Raw genomic sequence first — 19,940 nt, forward strand, 5'->3', positions numbered from 1 at the left:
TGAGAAAATCAGGAGCGTCCAAGATGCTCCCAGAGTTGGAGAGTGGCTTTCTGTGTATGTATGTATACAGATCTACTTCACACTGTAGAAGTCAGGAGAATGCCCAGCGCTTGGGAGGTGCAGCCAAAGTCCTGAGGCTGCTGGGGGTCACTCAGGGATGGGAGGAAGGGCTTTCTGGAGGAGCTGGCATTGAAGGGGAGCTGTAATCAGTAGGTAAGGGATTTGGGGGCTAGCCCCCAAGCCAGGCTGGGTATCATGGATATTTGGGGGCTGAGAGGTGGGGTGTGTATTCTTGTTTGGAATGTCAGATGTGAAGGGGGTGATGACAGACAGCAAGAGAGATGGTTTGGCATCTGATGGAGAAAGGCCTTGAGTGGTAGGCAGAGGAGTTTGAACATGGTTTGGAGGGCAGGGCACTGTGGGGCTGCTGGAGGTTTGGAACTGAACCAAGAGTGACCTCCTCATGTCATGGAAAGAGCCCTGGCCTTGGCATTAGGGGGCTCAGGCTCTGATCCTGTTTCTGGAGCTAGCTTTGGTACCTGGGCTTCTCCGGACCCCGATTTCCTCATCTCTAAAATGGGAATAACGTTTACTTCTCTTGGTGTTACAGGGTCGTGTGGAAGGTTCTTCAAATGGAATGCAAGTTACAAATGTGTGTGGATAGTGGGAGAACAACCCTCTGTGGAGCTTTCACTGTATCTTATGAGGCACTGTGAGAGAGCACAGTGGGGCAGCGACTGAGCCCAAGAGAAGCCCGGTCAGTAGGTGCTTAGTAGGCCCTTGCTGGGTGCTGCGCTTTGTACCTGAGAGAGAGGCTGTGATCCTGACATTCATCCCCTTACACCCAAAGGCACCTACCCCAAGGTTATTCAGGAGATAGGCCATGGGAAAGGGGGCCTGGCAAGATGGTGAAGCTAGACTTCCTGCCCTCGGGGCCCTGCTAGTCTTCTGAGAGTGAGGAGCACGGGTGCCACACAGTGCAGGGTAGAAAGGAAACCCAAGGCAAGGCGCTTGGGGGGGTAGGATGCTCAGAGAAGGCCTGCTTGTGAGAGGGGCTTCCTTTGGAAGGGTAGCTGGGGGTCTCTCTGTCTCTCTCACACGCACACACTCTACACACATGAATACGAGGCTGGGCCATTGCAGGTGTCTGGATTTGGGGATCGTTCACTTGTGGCTGTTGGAAAACTGAGGATCTTAAGCAGAAAAGGGCCCTTCCGAGTGAGTAATGGAAGTTCCGTACCTCTCTTAACAGAGTGGGCTGTGGGCATGGCCTTGTGGCTCGTTGGTGCACCTTCTGATTTTAAGGGGCTCTTCATCAGGAAGGATTTCTGTATCTTCTTTTATGTTTTGCTTAACTGTTTTTAGTTAAGTTCTTTTGTAAATCCTTTGTACTTGCTGTATTTAACAAGTCAGTAAATGTGTGTTAAACAGCTACTATGTGTCAGCCATGGTGTCTCTCCCCAGCCCCTGCTTTCAAGGAGCTCACAGCTTAGCAAGGCAGACAAATGCACATCCCCAAAGGCTCTGGACAAGACAAATTGCAGATCTTCACCAAAGTGAAGGCTTCCTGTAGATGGAGGATCTGAGCTGGGGCTTGAAGGAAGCCAGAAGTGGAGATGAGGAGGGAGAGCATTCCAGGCATCGGAGCCAGTAAAAATTCTTGGAGTTGAGCAGGGGAGGGCTTTGTTGGTGGCATTGCAGGGAGGCCTGAGGCCTGGGATTGAGGACAGGGAGCAGGTTCTGAAGGGATTTGCATGCTAGATAGAGTTCCGTTTGAGCCTGGAGGTGAATGAAGCCAGGTCAGCGGTGGACATGGTCAGACCTGTGCTGTAGAAAGATGGACTGGAGTCAGGCAGACCTTTCCTCTCCCTTGCATCCCCCTCCCCACCAAAAGCAGGCTATCGCCATAGTCTCAGGTGAGAGAGCCTGCCCCAGGCTGGGCACCTTATGCAAGAGATGGTCTGAAGGGAAACTTGATAGGCCTTGGGTATTGGGGGGAGGGGTGTGCCCTCCACAGTGCCAGGGCACGTGGGACAGGGAGGATTTTGGGGGGAAAGTGATGTCCATTTTGGACATGGTGAGTTTAGGGTGTCTGTGTTACACCCAGTTTGATATGTCAAGTAGGCAGTTGGTGATGGAGGTCAGTAGAGAGAGGTCAGGGCAGTCTGTGTATACCTGAGAACCATAAGCATAGAGATGATCATTGAATCTGTGGACACTAAGGAGGTCTGGGGGAAGCATTCTGAGGGGGGAGTCCATGGGCGTCTCCTGGCTGCCAAAGGGGTTTCTGTGACACAAAACAGTTCAGAACCTTGTGCTGGACTGTGGTATTGCAGCCACTGACTTCCGCCTCCTGACTTGATTCTTTTCCCTGGTGCCTCATTATTGCTGAAAGCACTGAATCATTAGCAGCATGGGGTTGACTTGTGGCCAAGGAGAGACCCTGTCTCTGTCCTCGTGGGGTTAGAAGTTGGGTCATGAGGCTTCGCTGGCATCCAGGGGCCACTTCTGTGGGTAGTAGGGGGATAGGGCTTGGGCTAGAGTAGGCATGCCCAGGTCTCGGCCCCCAAGCTGACTAGGGTGTGTTTTTTCAGGATTTCTTTAAGCCTCAGGAGATAGATGCTAAACATTTGGTAAGCAGAGGGGGGTGTATTGGAATGCGACGGGCCTTGTCTAAAAGTAGTAGTTTCCCAATTTCTCTACAACAGATTTTGGTCAAAGATAAATGTTTGGGGGAATAGGGCGTGAGAGGAGCAAACACTGAATTGAGTCAGCGTGAAGATAGGTCAGCAAGCTTGGGAGACGGAGGATGTGGCCGGCAGACCGCAGGCGGGGTTTGCTCCAGAGATGGGGAGATGAGAAGGCCCATGATGCAGCAGCTGCTGGCATACAGTTACCCTGGAGGGGCAGGGAGGCCCAGGGGATCTGGAAGTACCCTCCAGCTGAAGGTAGCTGTCCTCAGAATGGTGCAGGAAAGACCACTGCCTGGGGGGTGAGGAGAGAGACCCAGGTGTCTCACAGCTCCGAACGAGGGAGCTCTGACGGATTTTGGAGAGAACTGTTTTCATGGGATGGATTGGAAGAGACTCCAGTTTAGAACATGGGAATCTGATGTCACAGAATTTTGGGACAAGAGCTGCCCCTGGAGACTACCCCAAAATAACTGATCTATTTATTAGACAGCATGTTAATGTTGGCAGTCTTGGGACTTTTTACAGATGAGGAAACTGAGGCTCCCACACCTCTCCTTCCCATCCCCCCAAGTATAGCTAGAGCAGAAAAGGAGATTATGGAAGACCATGAGCTGCTGAGCTGACTCATTTGGACTCTGGCACATAGGAATGGCTTCATAAATGCTTGTTGATTGACTGACTGACTGACTTTGCCCACTGGACAGTGGGGGGCCCATTCGAGCTAAGGAGTCAGTTTGAGAAAAATTAAACTGGCCCATAGGGGATGGTTAAAGGGGGGAATGGATTGGAGGTGGACAGGGTCACTTTGATAGGCCCAGGACACTGATTGAGGGCTTGACCCAGCTGGCCTGTGGACAGAAAGGAGGATGAATGAGAGACAGCTTTGAGATAAAAGGCCTGTCTCCAGCTGGTGATTGGCTGTGGGAGGTGAACAGAATAGGCCCAGAAGTAGAAGGTGAGGGCCTGGTGGCAGGGTCAGCTGGGCCATCTGCCTAGTTAGGATAGAGGTGGGGTTACCCCTGCCCACTTCCTTGGGTTAGAGACATTTCAACTCTAATGGAGAAGGAGCCTTGGCTTTCTCCTGTTAAGGCCCTTTTGGATATCTAGCTGGATATCTGTCAAACCTTGGGTATCAAAGGTAGCCTTGTATTTTTAGATTCCAATTTGTGCTTTTGGGGATTGAAAAAAATGGCAAAGGACCTTTCCTTGAAAGGGCTGCAAAGAAAAAAGGAGAGGAAATAGACACTTATTGCCCTTTATAGTTGACATGGGAGTGGGGGGTGGGGAGGGGTTTGCTTAGTTTGGGAGCAGAAGCCATGAACTTCTCTGCCAGGGGCCTTCAGTCCCTCTGCCATCCCTCTGAGAGAGTGAGTAATTCCTTCTGGGTTTCCTCCTAGTTGTCAAGTGAGGGGCTGAGGCTAACTGGTCTCCAAGCCCTCTGAATTGAAAGGTAGAGGTAACAGTTAACCTCTCTGAGTTAGACCTCTCTGAGAGGCAACAGACATTTTTTCAGGTCACATAAAGAAATAAGCCTAGACCTGTGTGGTGATGTCTTATTAACACAGACAGACCAAGGCTGAGACAGCTTGGGGACAGAGCGTCACCAAGGCTGCCTCCATCAGAATGGGTTTCATGGTGAATTTGGAAGGGACAGAGGAGCTTGGACTCAGGAGGAGAGGAGGAGGGTGAAAGTAGGTTTGGGGAAGGTGAATCAGACATTCTTGTATGGGATTATTGAAAGGGGAGAGGGAGGTGAGAATTGGTGGGAAGGAGACCGGTAGCAGGATTTTGCAGTAATCCAGACGTGAGGCCATTGGATCTGGTCGACTCAGCCATTCTAAGGGCTCATAGTGCATTCTTGCCCCATGTCCCAGAGTATTGATGAAAAAGGTTCTAACTCTTATTGGAGGTAAATGTTAGTGTGAATCACTGGATAAACTAGTCCAGATGCAGTGGCAATGGAGGGGTGAATCTGAGGCCTGCATCAGAGGAAGGAAACCAGCTGTGGCCTTCGCTGGGGGGGGGGGGGGAGACTGGCTGGGGTGTCTAACCTGGATCATTGCAGGAGGGCAGTTGGGAAGGGGCCCTTAGGAGAGCTCCCGCCAGACTTGTTTCTGCAACGTAATTACTTCAGCTTTGGACCTCCCAGGTTATTTTTCATGTTCTTTTAGAGAGGGAACCTGGTCACTTGTTTAACCCTTTTCATCCATCTCATTTTCCTCATTCTGAAGGCCTTTTTACAATAATGGTGACGCCTTTTATCTTTATAGGTCAGTTATTTCCCAACTCCGTGCCACATGTTGAACCCCCTCTTAGGGTAAGGGTTAGTTAACTCTAACCCTAAAGAAAAGCACTTTAGTAAAATCATCTTACAGTGTATTATATTTTAGTCTCCACCACTCTGCCTTGAGGGAGTAGGTATGTTATATTATCTGTTCTTCAGAATCTTTTTTTTTAAGTACATTTTCCTTTTTATTCTTTATTTAACCAACACCAACAAATATGAACATTTCACCAACATGAAACACAGGCTCTTGGGGTTCGGCGTGTTTTGAATATGTTAGATTTAACACAGCAGTGGCAGAGCTGTTCTGCTAATCCATGACCACTCCTCACTTCCTTCTGTTTCCTTCCGTGGACTTGGATTGCTTTGTTCTTGTTTGGGCCTTTCCCCCTTTTTTTCCTTCATCACCATCGCTACTTGTCTGTCCCCTGCTGCTTTGGCTAGAAGCCTTCCCTTGTAATAAACAAGTGTGATCAAGCAAAATGAAGCCCCTGTTGGCCAGGTCTGGCCATTGGGGGTCTCCCTCTGCCCCGCCCCCCCCAGCCCATCTGCTCCCACTCCCCCGTCACCCTGCTGCAGTCACCACAGGAGATCGCTGTGACCAGAGACAGTCTTCAGAGTTCTTGTTCTTGCTGTCTCCAATGAGTTTCTTAGACTGGAATTGTAGCTTTAGAAGGTGAGCATCAGATTCAAAATAGGCATTTAACTTGAAAGTATGTATGCCAGTTGGGATTTAGGAGGAGAAATGCTCGCTTTCCTCTTGAGATGACTTAGAACAAGGGTGAAGGAGAGTTCTAACTGGCTATCGTGTTCACTGGAAACGTGTGTGATGTATCTCCTCTCTGTAGTCTTGTGGTGTTTTCATCTTCATACCTTCTGAGGAGGGCCCAGGGCCCTCTTCTTTTCCTACCACTAATGGAGGGGTGGGGGGGGGCAATCCATGAATGGGAACATGCAAAAACTGGGTCCCTCTTTTCTGGTGAACTTTGATCTTGTAAACTGGGACAGTATGTGTATGGGCTTCCAGATCCTCTGGTCTAGCCTTTTCATGACTAAATCAGCCGCTTGCCTGTCTGGGAAAGCTGAGTGCCTTAGAAGAGACGCATGCACAGAAAACTTAATTTCATTTGTCAAAGGAATAAAAAACAGAAAGGTTACATTTACAGAGAATGAAATAATCCCTACCCTCTGAGAGCTTCCATTCTAACACGGCAGCCAAGTACATATCTAAGTATATACCAGGAACATTTCCCATAATACAAGGTCTAGTTACCTACCAGGTAGTTGGGGAAGGAGAGGGCACCAGCAGCTGAGGAGCTTAGGGTGCTGGCAGGGATGCTTGAGCAGTTATCTGAAAGCAGAGAGTTCCTGTGACTCACTGAGGAGGGACCACAGAGATGGGAAGGATGGAACAGAGGCCCATACCAGAGTTGATATAGACAGCAAGGCAGGAAAGCTGGCCTGGGATCAGGATGAGAAGGGCCATAGAAGCTAAACAGGCAATGACCATTTTCTCCTAGAAACAGTAACTAATCCCTGGAATCTGTTGAGCAGAGGGAATGACAGGGCCAGATCTGGGCTGAAAGCAAATCACTTTGACGCCTAGGCCCCAGCCAGTATGAGAGTAGCTGGGGGGCCTGAGTTGGCTTTATCTGCAGAGATTATGTTTTAAATTGTTGTTCACTATCCAAAGACCTTTGTTTCCATTGGTTTTCTTTGCCATTTTTTCCTTTAATTTTCCTGAAGCCTGCTGAAACTTTGAGCCAGACAGACTTCCCTATACCTGAAATCAGTTAAGAATAAATCGGTTTTTGAGAGAAAGGCAGCCTTTAGAAGACGAGTGTGGCAGGTGTGCATCAAGAGAGCAGGCTGCAGCAGGACAAGAGCATGCTCTTACTTCCAAAGACCTTGCTCCCTGCTTGTAAGGCTGTGTTAGTGTTCACGAGTTCACTCGACTTGAACATTGCCAAGACACGTTCTGAGTGCTATTAGGAAAACCAGATTAATTCTGAACTCAGATTAGAACAGTGGGAATGAATGAACATAGACTTTTGTGCCCGGCTCTGACCCCTTCCAACTTCAGGCAGTAAGGTCTTGTGGAAATCCTTTTAAATAGAAGGAAAGGTGAATTGTTTCAAAAGAGGCGATCTTGGTTCTAGCTCTTAGGAGATTTGTGTTTGAGAATTGTTACGGGTAGCTTTTGGAAGTAGAAAGTCAAACTTATTTTCAGCGTAACAGAAGATTGTCCAACTTCTCTAGTCAAAAAGTGTGGGGAGGGACATTTGTAGAAGAGCCATTCAGAAATGCCCTCCTTTGGAGTCACATAGCTTCTCCATGTTGGGAATATGAGGCTGTGTGGTTTTGGAGGCAGAGAGACCTGGGACCCATATTCACACGCTTCACTCTTGCTACAGCCTAATTTTATGACCTTGGGCAGGCGCCCCAACAACACTCTCAGGCTTGATGGGCAGAGCTCCCCAGCTAGGGAAAGTCTAGGCCTTGGGAATTATTTAATCTGACCTAAGTGCTTTACAGGAATATGAAGCATGTGGGGAGATTTATTCATTTCAGAGATATCTGAAAGCAGCTTTTTCGGGCAAGAGGCTTGGGGATTGAATGGAAAAGGAGACCGAGGAGCTTCTCTATACAGTCCTGATTAAATTGGTATGACCATTACACAGTGGTGTCAATTAAAGTCATCTCCAGAAGGTGACATAGAAGATGCAGGTGCCTTGCACCTTTGGGGCCTCTGCCCTCAGTTTGTCTTCTTGTATTTCCTTTTTTCACAGCAGTGAAGGAGGAACTTGGGATTGCTGGGCAGGTTTGCGCAGGAAGGAATTTGCTTGTCTTTGGATGGAGGAGGGTCTGAGGAGAGGGAGGGCAGAGATGGTAGGGACCTTTAGGAGAGATGCTGTGCTCACTCAGGGTCTTTCCTAGCCTAACATTCTTTTAAATCTTTTCATGGACAGTACTATCCCATATATATGTATTTCACACGCACACCCCTTTGCTGGTTAGCTTTTCCAGAAGATACTGGACAGAGAAGTTGAATGAGGTAAAACTCAAATCAGTCCATTTGTTAGCTGACTAGACATTTTATTACAAGGGTTTTGAGTTTCTCTGTGAGTTTCAGTTATCCGTAATCCCTTTAGTTGAGATTTGACTGCTTTTGGTACTTTTCTCTGACTTTTCTTTTTCTGTTCTTTCCCTTCCAGGAGGGCTCTTGGCCTGCTGCTCCGCTGCTGAGCAGTATGCAGTCCTTTCGGGAGCAAAGCAGTTACCACGGAAACCAGCAGAGCTACCCCCAGGAGGTGCACACTTCATCCCGGCTCGAAGAGTTCAGCCCCCGGCAGCAGGCCCAGATGTTCCAGAACTTTGCAGGGGGAGGAGGTGGGGGAGGGGGTGGCAGCGGTGGGGGCGGCAGCGGAGGCGGTGGGCGCCGTGGAGCGGCAGCAGCAGCGATGGCTGGTGAGGGCTCTGGCCATCAGAGCTACCAGGGCTTCAGGAAAGAAGCTGGGGAATTTTACTATATGGCTGCCAACAAAGACCCTGTGACTTCGGGCAACCAGCAGGCCCCCCAGCGTAGGCCCTCAGGGCCAGTGCAGAGCTATGGACCACCCCAAGGCAGCAGCTTTGGGAGCCAGTACGGGGGTGAAGGCCACACGGGCCAGTTTCAGACCCAACATTCGGCCCTTGGAGGGGTGTCTCATTATCAACAGGACTACAGCGGCCCTTTCTCTCCAGGGAGTGCTCAGTATCAGCAGCAGGCCTCCAGCCAGCAGCAGCAGCAAGTACAGCAGCTGAGGCAGCAGCTTTATCAGTCTCATCAGCCCCTGCCCCAGGCAGCAGCCCAGCCGGCCTCCAGCTCCTCCCACCTCCAGCCCATGCAGCGGCCATCCGCCCTGCCCTCCTCCAGTGCTGGCTACCAGCTCCGGGTGGGTCAGTTCGGCCAACACTACCAGACCTCTGCGGCTGCCTCCTCCTCCTCCTTCCCTTCCCCTCAGCGCTTCAGCCAGTCTGGACAGAACTATGACAGCAGCTACAGCGTGAATGCTGGCTCCCAGTATGAAGGGCATGGTGTGGGCTCTGGGGCCCAGGCTTATGGGACACAATCGAACTATAATTACCAGGCTCCCTCTATGAAGAACTTTGAGCAGTCAAAGCTTCCCCAGGGAGGCCAGCAGCAGCACTCTGCACCCCAGCATGCAATGCCCTATGGAAACACGGCCCCCAAACTCTCCATGCAGAGCCAGGTGGGCCAGTACAACCAGCCTGAAGTTCCAGTGCGGTCGCCCATGCAATTCCACCAGAACTTCAGCCCCATCTCTAACCCATCTCCTGCTGCCTCCGTGGTTCAGTCTCCGAGCTGCAGCTCCACCCCTTCTCCCCTCATGCAGAGTGGTGAGAACCTCCAGTGTGGGCAGGCCAATATGACCATGGGCTCTAGAAACCGAATTCTGCAAATGATGCCTCAGCTTAGCCCCACTCCCTCCATGATGCCCAGTCCTAACTCTCATACTGCAGGCTTCAAAGGCTTTGGGGTGGAAGGGATGCCCGAGAAGCGACTCACAGACCCTGGGCTGAGCAGTCTGAGTGCCCTGAGCACCCAGGTGGCCAACCTGCCCAATACAGTTCAGCACATGCTACTCTCTGATGCCCTGGCCCCCCAGAAGAAGAATTCCAAGAGGTCTTCATCGTCTTCCAAGAAAGCCGACAGCTGTACCAACTCAGAAGGCTCTTCTCAGCCTGAGGAGCAGCTGAAGTCCCCAATGGCTGAGTCTTTGGACGGAGGCTGTTCTAGCAGTTCAGAGGATCCTGGGGAGAGGGTGAGGCAACTAAGTGGTCAGAGCACTAGCTCAGATACAACCTACAAGGGCGGCCCCTCAGAAAAAGCCAACCCTTCGCCCCCACAGGCTTCCCAGAATGATCCCCCGAAGCTCAGTGCCAGCCCCACAGTGAGGGATGATGCCACCTCACCAGATGATAAAGAAGCTTTGTTATCAACAGACACCAACCCAAAAGTAAATGAGAAGGCAATAGGGGTGATTGTCTCCCGGGAAGCTATGTCAGGGAGAGGAGAAAAGACAGGTGGCCAGGAGAAAGGCTCCCAGGATGAAGATTCTGCTGTCACCCAAGCACCGCCAAGTACCAGTGGGGCAAAGGACACTGGCCATGGACCACTGCCCCAGCCAGAGCCCCAGGGAGGGAGCAAAGGCACCAAGAGCACAGATGGCAGCACCAACCACAATGGAGAAGGAAATGGCCAGACCAGCCATTCTCTTGGCTCAGGTTTCACCAACAGAACAGAACCTAGCAAGTCTCCTGGAAGCCTGCGGTATAGTTACAAAGACAGCTTGGGGTCTGCCATGCAGAGAAATGCTAGTGGCTTTCCTCAGTATCCTTCGGGACAAGACAAAGGGGATTTCACCGGCCATGGTGAACGAAAGGGTCGAAATGAAAAATTCCCCAGTCTCCTGCAAGAAGTCCTTCAGGGTTACCACCACCACCCTGATAGGAGGTATTCCAGGAATGCCCAGGACCATCAGGGCATGACTGGAGGCCTTGAAGGGACCATGAGGCCCAATGTCTTGATTAGCCAGACAAATGAGTTAGCCAGCAGAGGCCTCCTAAATAAAAGCATAGGGTCTCTCCTGGAAAACCCCCACTGGGGCCCTTGGGAGAGGAAATCAAGCAGCTCTGCCCCTGATATGAAACAGATCAATCTGGCCGAGTATCCCATCCCCAGAAAGTTTGAAATGGAATCTCCGTCATCTGCTCACGAGCCTGGGGGAGGCCTTTCAGAAAGGAGGTCAGTGATCTGTGACATATCACCATTACGGCAACTGGTCCGGGACCCAGGGGCCCACACCTTGGGACACATGGGTGCCGAGGCCAGGATGGGGAGGAACGAACGGCTCAATCCAGGTTTAAGCCAGTCAGTCATCCTTCCAGGTGGTTTGGTGTCCATGGAAACAAAACTGAAATCCCAGAGTGGGCAGATAAAAGAGGAAGATTTTGAACAGTCCAAATCCCAAACCAGCCTCAACAGCAAGAAATCTGGTGACCATTGCCATCCTGCTGGCATCAAGCACGAATCCTACCGCAGCAATGCTAGTCCTGGATCCGCAGGCCACGACTCTTTGTCGGAGTACAGCTCCCAGCAGGACAACAGACCCACCCAGATGAGGCGCGTGCCTGGCAGAATGGGAGGTAGGGAAGGCATGAGGGGCCGGTCGCCTTCTCAGTATCATGATCTGGCAGAGAAACTGAAGATGTCTCCTGGTCGCAGTCGAGGGCCTGGAGGAGATCCTCATCACATGAACCCGCACATGGCATTTGAGAGGGCCAACAGGAGCTCTTTGCATGCTCCATTCTCCCCAAACTCTGAAAGCCTGTCTTCTACCTATCACCCCAATACAAGACCTCATGCCTATGGGGACCCTAACCCAGGCTTGAACTCTCAGCTCCATTACAAAAGGCAGCTGTACCAACAGCAGGAAGACTTCAAAGACTGGGGCAGCAGCTCTGCACAGGGAGTGATTGCTGCAGCTCAGCACAGACCGGAGGGACCACGGAAGAGCCCCAGGCAGCAGCAGTTTCTCGACAGAGTGAGGAGCCCTTTGAAAAATGACAAGGATGGCATGATGTATGGCCCACCCCCTTCTTACCACGATCCTGGGAATCAGGAATCTGGCCGATGCCTAATGGCCAACGATGGCATTCCTTCGAGCAAGGGCATCGATCTGAAGCACGGCAGCCAGAAACTTCAGCAGGAATCTTGTTGGGACCTTTCCCGGCAGACCTCTCCAGCCAAGAGTAGTGGCCCCCCAGGAATATCCAACCAAAAAAGGTACGGTCCTCCCCATGAGACAGATGGACACGGGCTAGCTGAGGCTGCGCAGTCATCCAAACCTGGTAGTGTGATGCTGAGACTCCCAGGTCAAGAGGATCAGTCACCCCAAAACCCTTTAATTATGCGGAGGCGGGTTCGCTCCTTCATCTCTCCCATTCCTAGTAAAAGGCAGTCTCAGGATATGAAGAGCAGTAGCACCGATGATAAGGGGCGATTGCTTCCTCAGTCCAAAGAGGGAACTGATAAAGCATTCAATTCCTATGCCCACGTGTCTCATAGCCAGGATGTGAGATCTCTCCCTAAAAGAGAGTCCTCCAAGGATCTTCCAAGCCCTGACAACAGGAGCTGCCCAGCCGTTAGCCTCACAAGCCCAACCAAGACCAAAATACTTCCACCCCGAAAGGGACGGGGGCTGAAGCTGGAAGCTATTGTTCAGAAGATCACCTCCCCCAACATCAGGAGGAGTGCCCCCTCCAGCAGCGCAGAAGCTGGAGGAGACACAGTCACCCTAGACGACATCCTGGCCTTGAAGAGCGGCCCACAAGAAGGCGGGAGCGCCGCCACCCATGAGGCTGATGCGGAGAAAAGAAAAGGAGAGGTGGCGGTGTCTGACCTAGGCGGCCCAGCAAGCCAGGATTTGAACAGTGAAGCCCCTCTCCCTCGCTCCTCTGAAGACTGGCGTAGTAGTGGGGAGGACAAAGTGAAGAAGGAGACCCTTCCAGAACCTGGAACTGTTGGGAAAGATGCCCCTGGGGCCATGGCCCCCCCAGCCTCACAGAAGCCCATTGGTAGCCAAGGAAGACCAGATGGGTCTTTGGCGGGAAGTGGACCTTTAAGTTTCCCTGACTCCCAAAGCATCTCGCCAGCAGGCATCTCAACTTCTGAGCCAAATACCAAGTCTGAAGAAAAAGAGGGAGAAACAGTAACTGTTTCACCCAAGCAAGAGTGTTTCCCTCCAAAAGGCTATTTTCCATCGGGAAAGAAAAAGGGGAGACCCATCGGAAGTGTGAACAAACAAAAGAAGCAGCAGCCCCCACCTCCACCCCCGCCACCAACACAGGCCACAGAAGGTTCTGGGGATGGAGAACCCAAGCCCAAAAAGCAGAGGCAGAGGAGGGAGAGGAGGAAACCTGGGGCCCAGCCCAGAAAACGGAAAACCAAGCAGGCCGTTCCGATTGTTGAGCCCCAGGAACCGGAGATCAAGTTAAAGTATGCCACCCAGCCACTGGATAAAAGTGACGCCAAGAATAAATCCTTCTTCCCCTACATCCACGTAGTGAACAAGTGTGAGATCGGGGCAGTTTGCACAATCATCAATGCCGAGGAAGAAGAACAGAGCAAGCTGGTGAAAGGCCGCAAGGGCCAGCGGTCACTGACCCCCCCACCCAGCAGCACTGAGAGCAAGGCGCTCCCCTCATCCTCCTTTGTTCTTCAGGGCCCTGTGGTGACCGAGTCCTCGGTCCTGGGGCACCTGGTCTGCTGCCTCTGTGGCAAGTGGGCCAGCTATCGGAACATGGGAGACTTGTTTGGCCCCTTTTACCCTCAAGATTATGCAGCCACTCTCCCCAAGAATCCACCTCCTAAGAGAGCCACAGAAATGCAGAACAAGGTGAAGGTACGGCACAAAGGTGCTTCCAATGGGTGTTCCAAGACAGACACAGAGGAGGAGGAGGAGGAGGAGGAGGAGGAAGAGGAAGAGGAAGAGCAGCAGCAGCAGCAGCCCCCTCCCCCGCAGCCAAAGGAGCAGAAGGAGCCGCGGAGCCTGGCCGCCCACCCCAGGTTTAAGAGGCGACACCGCTCTGAGGACTGCAGCGGCGCCCCTCGCTCCCTTTCCCGGGGGCTTCCCTGTAAAAAGGCCACCACGGAGGGCAGTGGGGGTGGCAGCAGCAGCAGTGAAAAGACTCCTTTGGACTCGAAGCCCGCAGGGCCCCCATCAGAAAGCGCAGGCCCCGAGCTGGAGCTGCACATTCCTGAGCTACCTCTAGACAGTAATGAACTTTGGGTCCACGAGGGCTGTGTTCTCTGGGCCAACGGCATCTACCTGGTCTGTGGCAGGCTCTACGGGCTCCAGGAAGCCTTGGAAATAGCCAGAGAAATGGTGAGTAGGAGAACCCCTGGGTTCTGGGCTGTTCCTTCGGGCCTCGCCCAGCACCTCCTCCACTCTTCTCTCTGTCTCCATTTTCTGTCAAAGGTGTTGCTTGACTGATTCTGCAGACCTCCAGACCCAAGGTTTGCTTGGGGGAGGGGATAGCTCTTTATCTTCCCAGTTGAATTTGTTTTTGTGTCCTAGGAGAGTCCAGAGTTCAGGAAGGGTGCTGGCAGGCTTGAGTGAAGTGATGCCCCTTCCCATCAGCATCTTTGCCTGATAGATGAAGTGATTGATTGCTGTAGTTTTTCTGAAAGCATCTGAGTGTAAAAAAGTATCTTTGATTTCCTCTCCCCACTTTCGCTCGCTTAATGATTTTATTTTCTGCGACCTCATTGGCTCAGTGCAGTCTCCCACAATCTCTGAGTGGCCTGGGCTCTGTCCTGAGCTGATGCCACGACACTGTCTTCACTAGTGAACGTGAGTGCCGGGGTGTCACGTGGATACCTCCAATTCTGCCTGGCCAAGATCAGCCTTGGTATCACATCATCCCCTTTCCCACCAGTTGTCACTTGGATATTTGTTCTTGTCACTCAAATAGCCCCTGCCCACTGTGCCCCCTGAGCCTGGAACACTGCCCTCCTCCCCTGCACTTCCGCCCAAGGCTCGTCTTGGTCTCTAGCTCTCTGCCTCCCTCCTTCTGCTCAGACTCCCCTCACATTGTCTGCGTGCTGTTTCTCTAGTTCGAAAGTGAGCTCCTTGAGCAGGCATTCTGTTTTTGTCTTTGGGTTCCTGGTGCCTGGCACAGTGCTTGGCATGGAGTTGGTGCTTTACAAATGCTTGATTGGTTTTTCAGTCGATAGGCCTCTGAGGTTCTGGGTGGGTGTCACTCTTCCTTGATCAAAACTATTTCCTCCCTCAGAGTTACTTGTTCCTGTGCCAATGACTTCTGATCTGTGGCCTTTCCCAGGAGGTTTATGTAGATGTAGAGGTATGTGTTTTCATACACGCACACAGGCATGCATGACTCTTTGGGTGCAGGAAGGTCTTCACTGAGGAAGTGTCTGCTTCTCTGACCCAAACTCTCATGATGTGGACTCTCTGCCCTTAGCTGGGCCAGTCCTGGCCCATGAGTCCCTGGCTGCTCCAGCTCCTGGTGTGGCCTCTGAGGACCCACTGAATCCATCCTACCAGGACTTCATTTCTCCAGCTGGGAAGGTCTTCCCAAACTGAGCAGACCCAGGTCTCTGCTGAGTGTCTGTCCTGTGCTTGACAGTTGTGCGGTGGCCTTTAGCCTGGTCACTCTGCAGGTGACATAAATTCTTTCCTCTGCCTGCTCTGTAGAGGAACAGCTAGTTGATGTGTGTGTGGGTCATGGACCTCCACAAGAAACCCGGTCCTCACCCCGGCCCTGGCCCCTGGGCTCTCGGCTCCAGTCTTAGGCCTCGTTTGGAACTTTTGGCCCAGCTCTCTCTCCCTGGCTCTTGCTCCCCTTGTTCCATGCACCTCTGTAGCTGCTGTAAAGCCTTCACGGCACTCACACCATAACTCTTTTTGTCTGCATGAGTATTGCTAGAGAATAGGAAGAAAAGGCAATAGTGACCCAATTTCTCTGTGGGAGAAACTGAGGCACAGTGCAGTCAGGCCTTAATTAAGGCAGATAGAATTGGGATGACCATTTCTATTTCTTGACTTCTGCACGTTTTTTCAGTAATCGAGGAAATTTTATGTTTGACCCAGGTGATTACTCAGCCCATTTCACTCATTTGCAGGAGAGTTGGGGAATATGGTGCAAAGAATGGTGAGCTTGGGATCAGGAAAGAGTTATGCCTGGCAGTCTGCTCCTGGGGGGAGTATGGCCCAGGCACATGAGCTTTCTTGCTGTGTTCTTCATCTGCAAAATGGGTATCATGAGGCCTCTCCTGTACCTGCTTCCCTGAGTTGTGAGGCATTGCATATGGGCCCATCAGTCTGACAAGAACTGAAGCCTTTAGGAACCCAAAGCCCAGCGATCCCCCTGGGGGCCCTGAGTGTCACTACATTGAGGACACACTTGCTAGAAAATTGGTCTTATTTGGATGTTTGAGGAAAAACACTGACGGAAAGGAATCATGTTTTTCCAAATTCACTTCTGTCTCTGCTTCACCAGGCCTCTGATCTTTGCAGGTAAGGGGGTGTTTGCAGCCTGCAGGGGAATGCATGCCCCCACTCCCCCCCTCCCGAGGAGTGCAGGCCTCCTTGGGAGGTTAAGGGCAGACCACTGCTTGGCTCACTCAGAGGCCCACTGGGACAGAGCTAGCTCTTTGGGGTGGGGACAGTTGGTTTTTTACTTTTAAACTTAAACACCAAGTAAAAGAAACCCTTCCAAGTACTCTTTAGAGTCAGAAAAAGAATTCCTGCAGGAGAGTAAAGGCTGTGCACCCGCAGCTCACTTTTCTGTAATTCTCCAAAACGCAGTCCAGCTGCCTGGGCCTTTTGCTGTTGTCTGTGGGGAGTGGGTGCCCCTCATGCCTCTGTGGCTCAGTTTCCCCCTCAGCATTCTGCACACAGTAAGAATGCCTTGACGCTGGGCTGAGTGGCTCACAACCTGAGGTCTCTTCCAGCTTTCTATCTCTGGGCTCTTGAATGAAAACACTCCCTTGTTCCTGCTAAACCTCACCTTGTTGGGGAGACACCATTTGTCAAGGTCACTTTGAATTACGTTTTCTCTTGCAAGGTGTTAGTGGGCACATCCAATGTATTTTCATCTACTTAATGAACTTGTTCTCAATTCGATCATCCAAGAGAGGGCCACATAAATTTCATTAGAGATCCATTTCTGCCCATGTGTTTATCAGGTGTTTTGACAAGCATGATGTTCAAGCATAAAGCAGTATGCTGTGAGGGGTCGAGCCAGCAGGCCCAGAACCACAGAATAAGGGGCTCTGGGCTGTCTCACTGACTTCTTGGGGGAGGCCATCTGTCTTCTAAGGACTCTGAAGAGAAGAGGGCCTCTCCAGGCCTTACCCTCTGTGCCAGAGGGAAGGCAGCAGCATGGTTGGCTTCGGTGAACCTGTGATCTGAAGAGGCCTTTTTGAATTCCTTTTTCTGCGGGCCCTTGTTGGTGCAGTCAGATTTGGGGCTCGGCCCGGCCTGCTGGGGAGCGGAGCAGACTCTACAGTGGTGGCCACTCCTGGGGGGCCCCGAGGACTTTCTCTGAAGGCTGGCTTTCCCATGGAGGCCAGAGATAGAGCCTGAGGATAGCAAGCTTTGTTGAGCCCTTGGCCCAGTTACCTTCATAGCCAAGACAGGGGTTTAGCAGCTTAACAGTGACTGACAGAACACTTTCCATCCATTATCTCAGTGCTGAAGTCCGAGTGAGGAATAACCAGGTGCAGACTCACTTCAGATCCAGACAAGCTTCATCGCTCTGGCCTTGCGTGGCCGGGCCTGTTTCCTCCTCTGTGAAATGAAAGGGTTGGACTCAGCAGCCCCTCCCACTTCCCTATCCCTGATCCTGTGAATGTAGTGAGAAAGCAGCCTCAGGAGAGTCTCCATTTTACAGAGAAGAAAACTGAGGCTCAGAAATCAGTCATTCAGCAAGCATTTCTCAAGTGATCAGTGTGTCCGGCACTCTGCTTAGCCCCAGAGATGCAAGGAAAAACAAAAGCCTGTCTTCAGAAAACTCACACTCTAAGCAGCAAGACTCCGTGTAGATAACTGTGCACTGACGAGGTATAGGCTGCGCCAAAGCGCCATCAGTGGTGAGACACCAGGAGGCCAAACATTGCGAGGGTGGGGGACAGCTGGTGGAACACGCAGAGTCCCGAGATGGAGGGGCATGTGTGAGGAGGGGCGTGGAGAAGGCCAGGGACACTTGGTCCGTGGAAGTGGCTGTGCGGGGGAGCCGAGGGCCTTGTTGGGAAGGGCTCTAAAAACCAATCTGAGGGTTCTCTGTTTAATCTTGGAGATTTATTACCCTGGCAGTTGTGTGGAAGGTGGCCTGGGGGCCAGAGGCCCACCTAATGCTCCAGGCATCAGGTGATGAGGGTCTACAGCAGGAGAGAGAAGGAGACGTGTCAGACAATTTGGGAGGGAAGCAGCCACAAGATTTGGCTACAGATTTCACATGTGGATAAGTGAGAGGGAGGAGTCCAGGATGGCCCCAAGGCTACCGTGGATATGATGGAGGTTTAGACATTTGTAAGAGGGGTCAGTTTGGGAAGGAAATAGAATGAAGTCCTCTTTTGAGCGTAGTGAGTTCGTGTCCAAGAGACAGTCGGTCCCTTCTGGCCCGTGGTTTCCCCTCTGCTGCACCTCTCGGGCACGCCCCCTTCTCTCCTCTGGCAGTTCCCCCCCATGCAGGCTTCCTCACCTCACACCCAAACTATTGCAACAGCCTGTGGGTGAGTCTGCCTACCGCAAGGCTCTCCCTACTCCCTGAAGCCCAGGTCTGGCCATGTCACTTCCAGGACCAGATACAGAACACTTTGCTGCTTTGTTCAGTGTCCCTGGCCCCTCCTGCCTTTCCAGGCTTCTTGCCCCGCAGCTTGTACTCTGACCCAGTGACTGGCCACCCGGATGTCACCAGCACTTGGCTCTCTCTGGGCACTCTTCTTTGGCTGTTCCTGTGCCTGGAATGTTCCCCTTGCACTCTCTACCTGCTGGCCTCCTTTAGGGCTCAGCTAAAATCCCAGCCTTGTACTAGAAGCCTCTCCCAGTCCTTCTGCATCCCCATGATTTCCTCTGATGGCTATTCACGATTTATCCTGGATCTGACTTGTGGGCGTGTGTGTGTTTGTTGTCTCCCTCGTTAGACTGAGCTCTTTGAGGGCAGAGGCTACCTTGTCTTTCTTTGTGTCTGCAGCACTTACCACCGTGCTGGTACGTGGTGGGTGTTCAATAGACGTTGGCAGACTGACTCAGGAGAGCAGCCAGGGCTGGATATCTCAACCTGAGAATTGTGTACACAGGATCAGTCTTTGGACCCATGGGATGTGATGGGGCCTTCCAAGAAAAGAATGTGTGGGGATGGAAGTTAAGGGCCTAGGATGGAGCCTTGAAGGACTCCTAGAACAAGGCGTGGTCAGATGGGTGGAAGAATGAGGAGAGGCGTGTCCCCCAAACTTCAAGATGTGAGAAGAAGGCTGCAGAGAGCTCAGGCAGAATGAGAATGGAGAAGAGGCCAGTAAGAGGCCAGTGATGGCTTTGGAGAGGGCAGCTTCAGGGAAGTGATGAGACTGAGAGCCAGTCCAGCCAGGGTTTAGGCCAGGGCTGGGGAACCTGCGGCCTCAAGGCTACATGTGGCCCTCTAGATCCCCCAGTGGAGCCCTTTGACTGCATCCCAATTTCACAGAACAAACCCCCTTCATAAAAGGATTGAAGCCATCCCTGAAGACCTAGTAGGCTACACTTGACCTCCAGGCCTCTGGTTCCCCACCCCTGGTTTAGCATCTGAAAAGGGAAGGGTGAGTGGAAGCTAGGATTGTGGGCCCAGACAGAAACCAGGAAAGTCCCAACCTCCTAGACCAGTTCTTTGTCCTCCTACCTTCCTAAGGGAGCACCTGCCTCAAGGGGAGGGACCCCAGCCCCAGCCGTCTAAACTCCCAGGTAAGGTGTTGTGGGTAGTGTTTAGGTGAGGCCCAGCCTCTTGGCCTCATAGGCCTAGAGCTGGAGGGGGGCTTCCCCAAGTCACACAGCTCATGTCAGAGGCCAGATCAGACCAAGATCTCCTTCCTCTTCCTCCCCTGCTGGGCCTGCTTCAGCCTGTTTCGATCACTTCCCAACCAGTGAATTATGGAGGGCTAGACTGGGAGCAGCCCCCTCGTTTTGTCTCTTCCAGAGTACAGCTGTGGCTTCCCAGGAATCACCAGCTCTCCCAGGCTGTCACCACGGCTTATACCAAGGGCAGAATCACTTAGAGAAGCCCTTTACATGCTTCCAGTTTGGGATTAAGGAATTGAGTTTCCCAGGTGACAGTGTAGCAGCGCTGGGCAGAGCCCTTTCTGGTGGTCTAGTGATGCGCCATTTATAGAGCCTGAGGCT

At 52.0% G+C, this 19,940-nt stretch overlaps 3 protein-coding genes across 7 annotated transcripts in view; all 3 read left to right on the forward strand.

Moving 5' to 3' along the window:
- Positions 1-19,940, forward strand: part of NAGA (alpha-N-acetylgalactosaminidase) — a 321,568-nt gene that overhangs the window by 203,328 nt on the left and 98,300 nt on the right. The gene's annotated exons all lie outside the window — the stretch shown is intronic.
- The window catches only part of NDUFA6 (NADH:ubiquinone oxidoreductase subunit A6), a 303,722-nt gene that overhangs the window by 203,328 nt on the left and 80,454 nt on the right, over positions 1-19,940 (forward strand). The gene's annotated exons all lie outside the window — the stretch shown is intronic.
- Positions 1-19,940, forward strand: part of TCF20 (transcription factor 20) — a 143,165-nt gene that overhangs the window by 79,025 nt on the left and 44,200 nt on the right. For 4 of the 5 annotated variants that reach the window (XM_069081970.1, XM_069081971.1, XM_069081974.1 and 1 more), the window contains exon 2: positions 8,193-13,928. In XM_069081970.1, the coding sequence (XP_068938071.1) occupies positions 8,193-13,928 (5,736 nt within the window). Of the gene's footprint in view, positions 1-623; positions 758-8,192; positions 13,929-19,940 lie in introns of those variants that run through there. The other variant, XM_069081973.1, reaches the window with a different exon arrangement.

This window comes from Petaurus breviceps, unplaced genomic scaffold (assembly GCF_028583685.1).
Source record: "Petaurus breviceps papuanus isolate PSGF00001 unplaced genomic scaffold, PetGlider_PUasm1.0 156, whole genome shotgun sequence".
Lineage (NCBI taxonomy): Eukaryota > Metazoa > Chordata > Mammalia > Diprotodontia > Petauridae > Petaurus > Petaurus breviceps.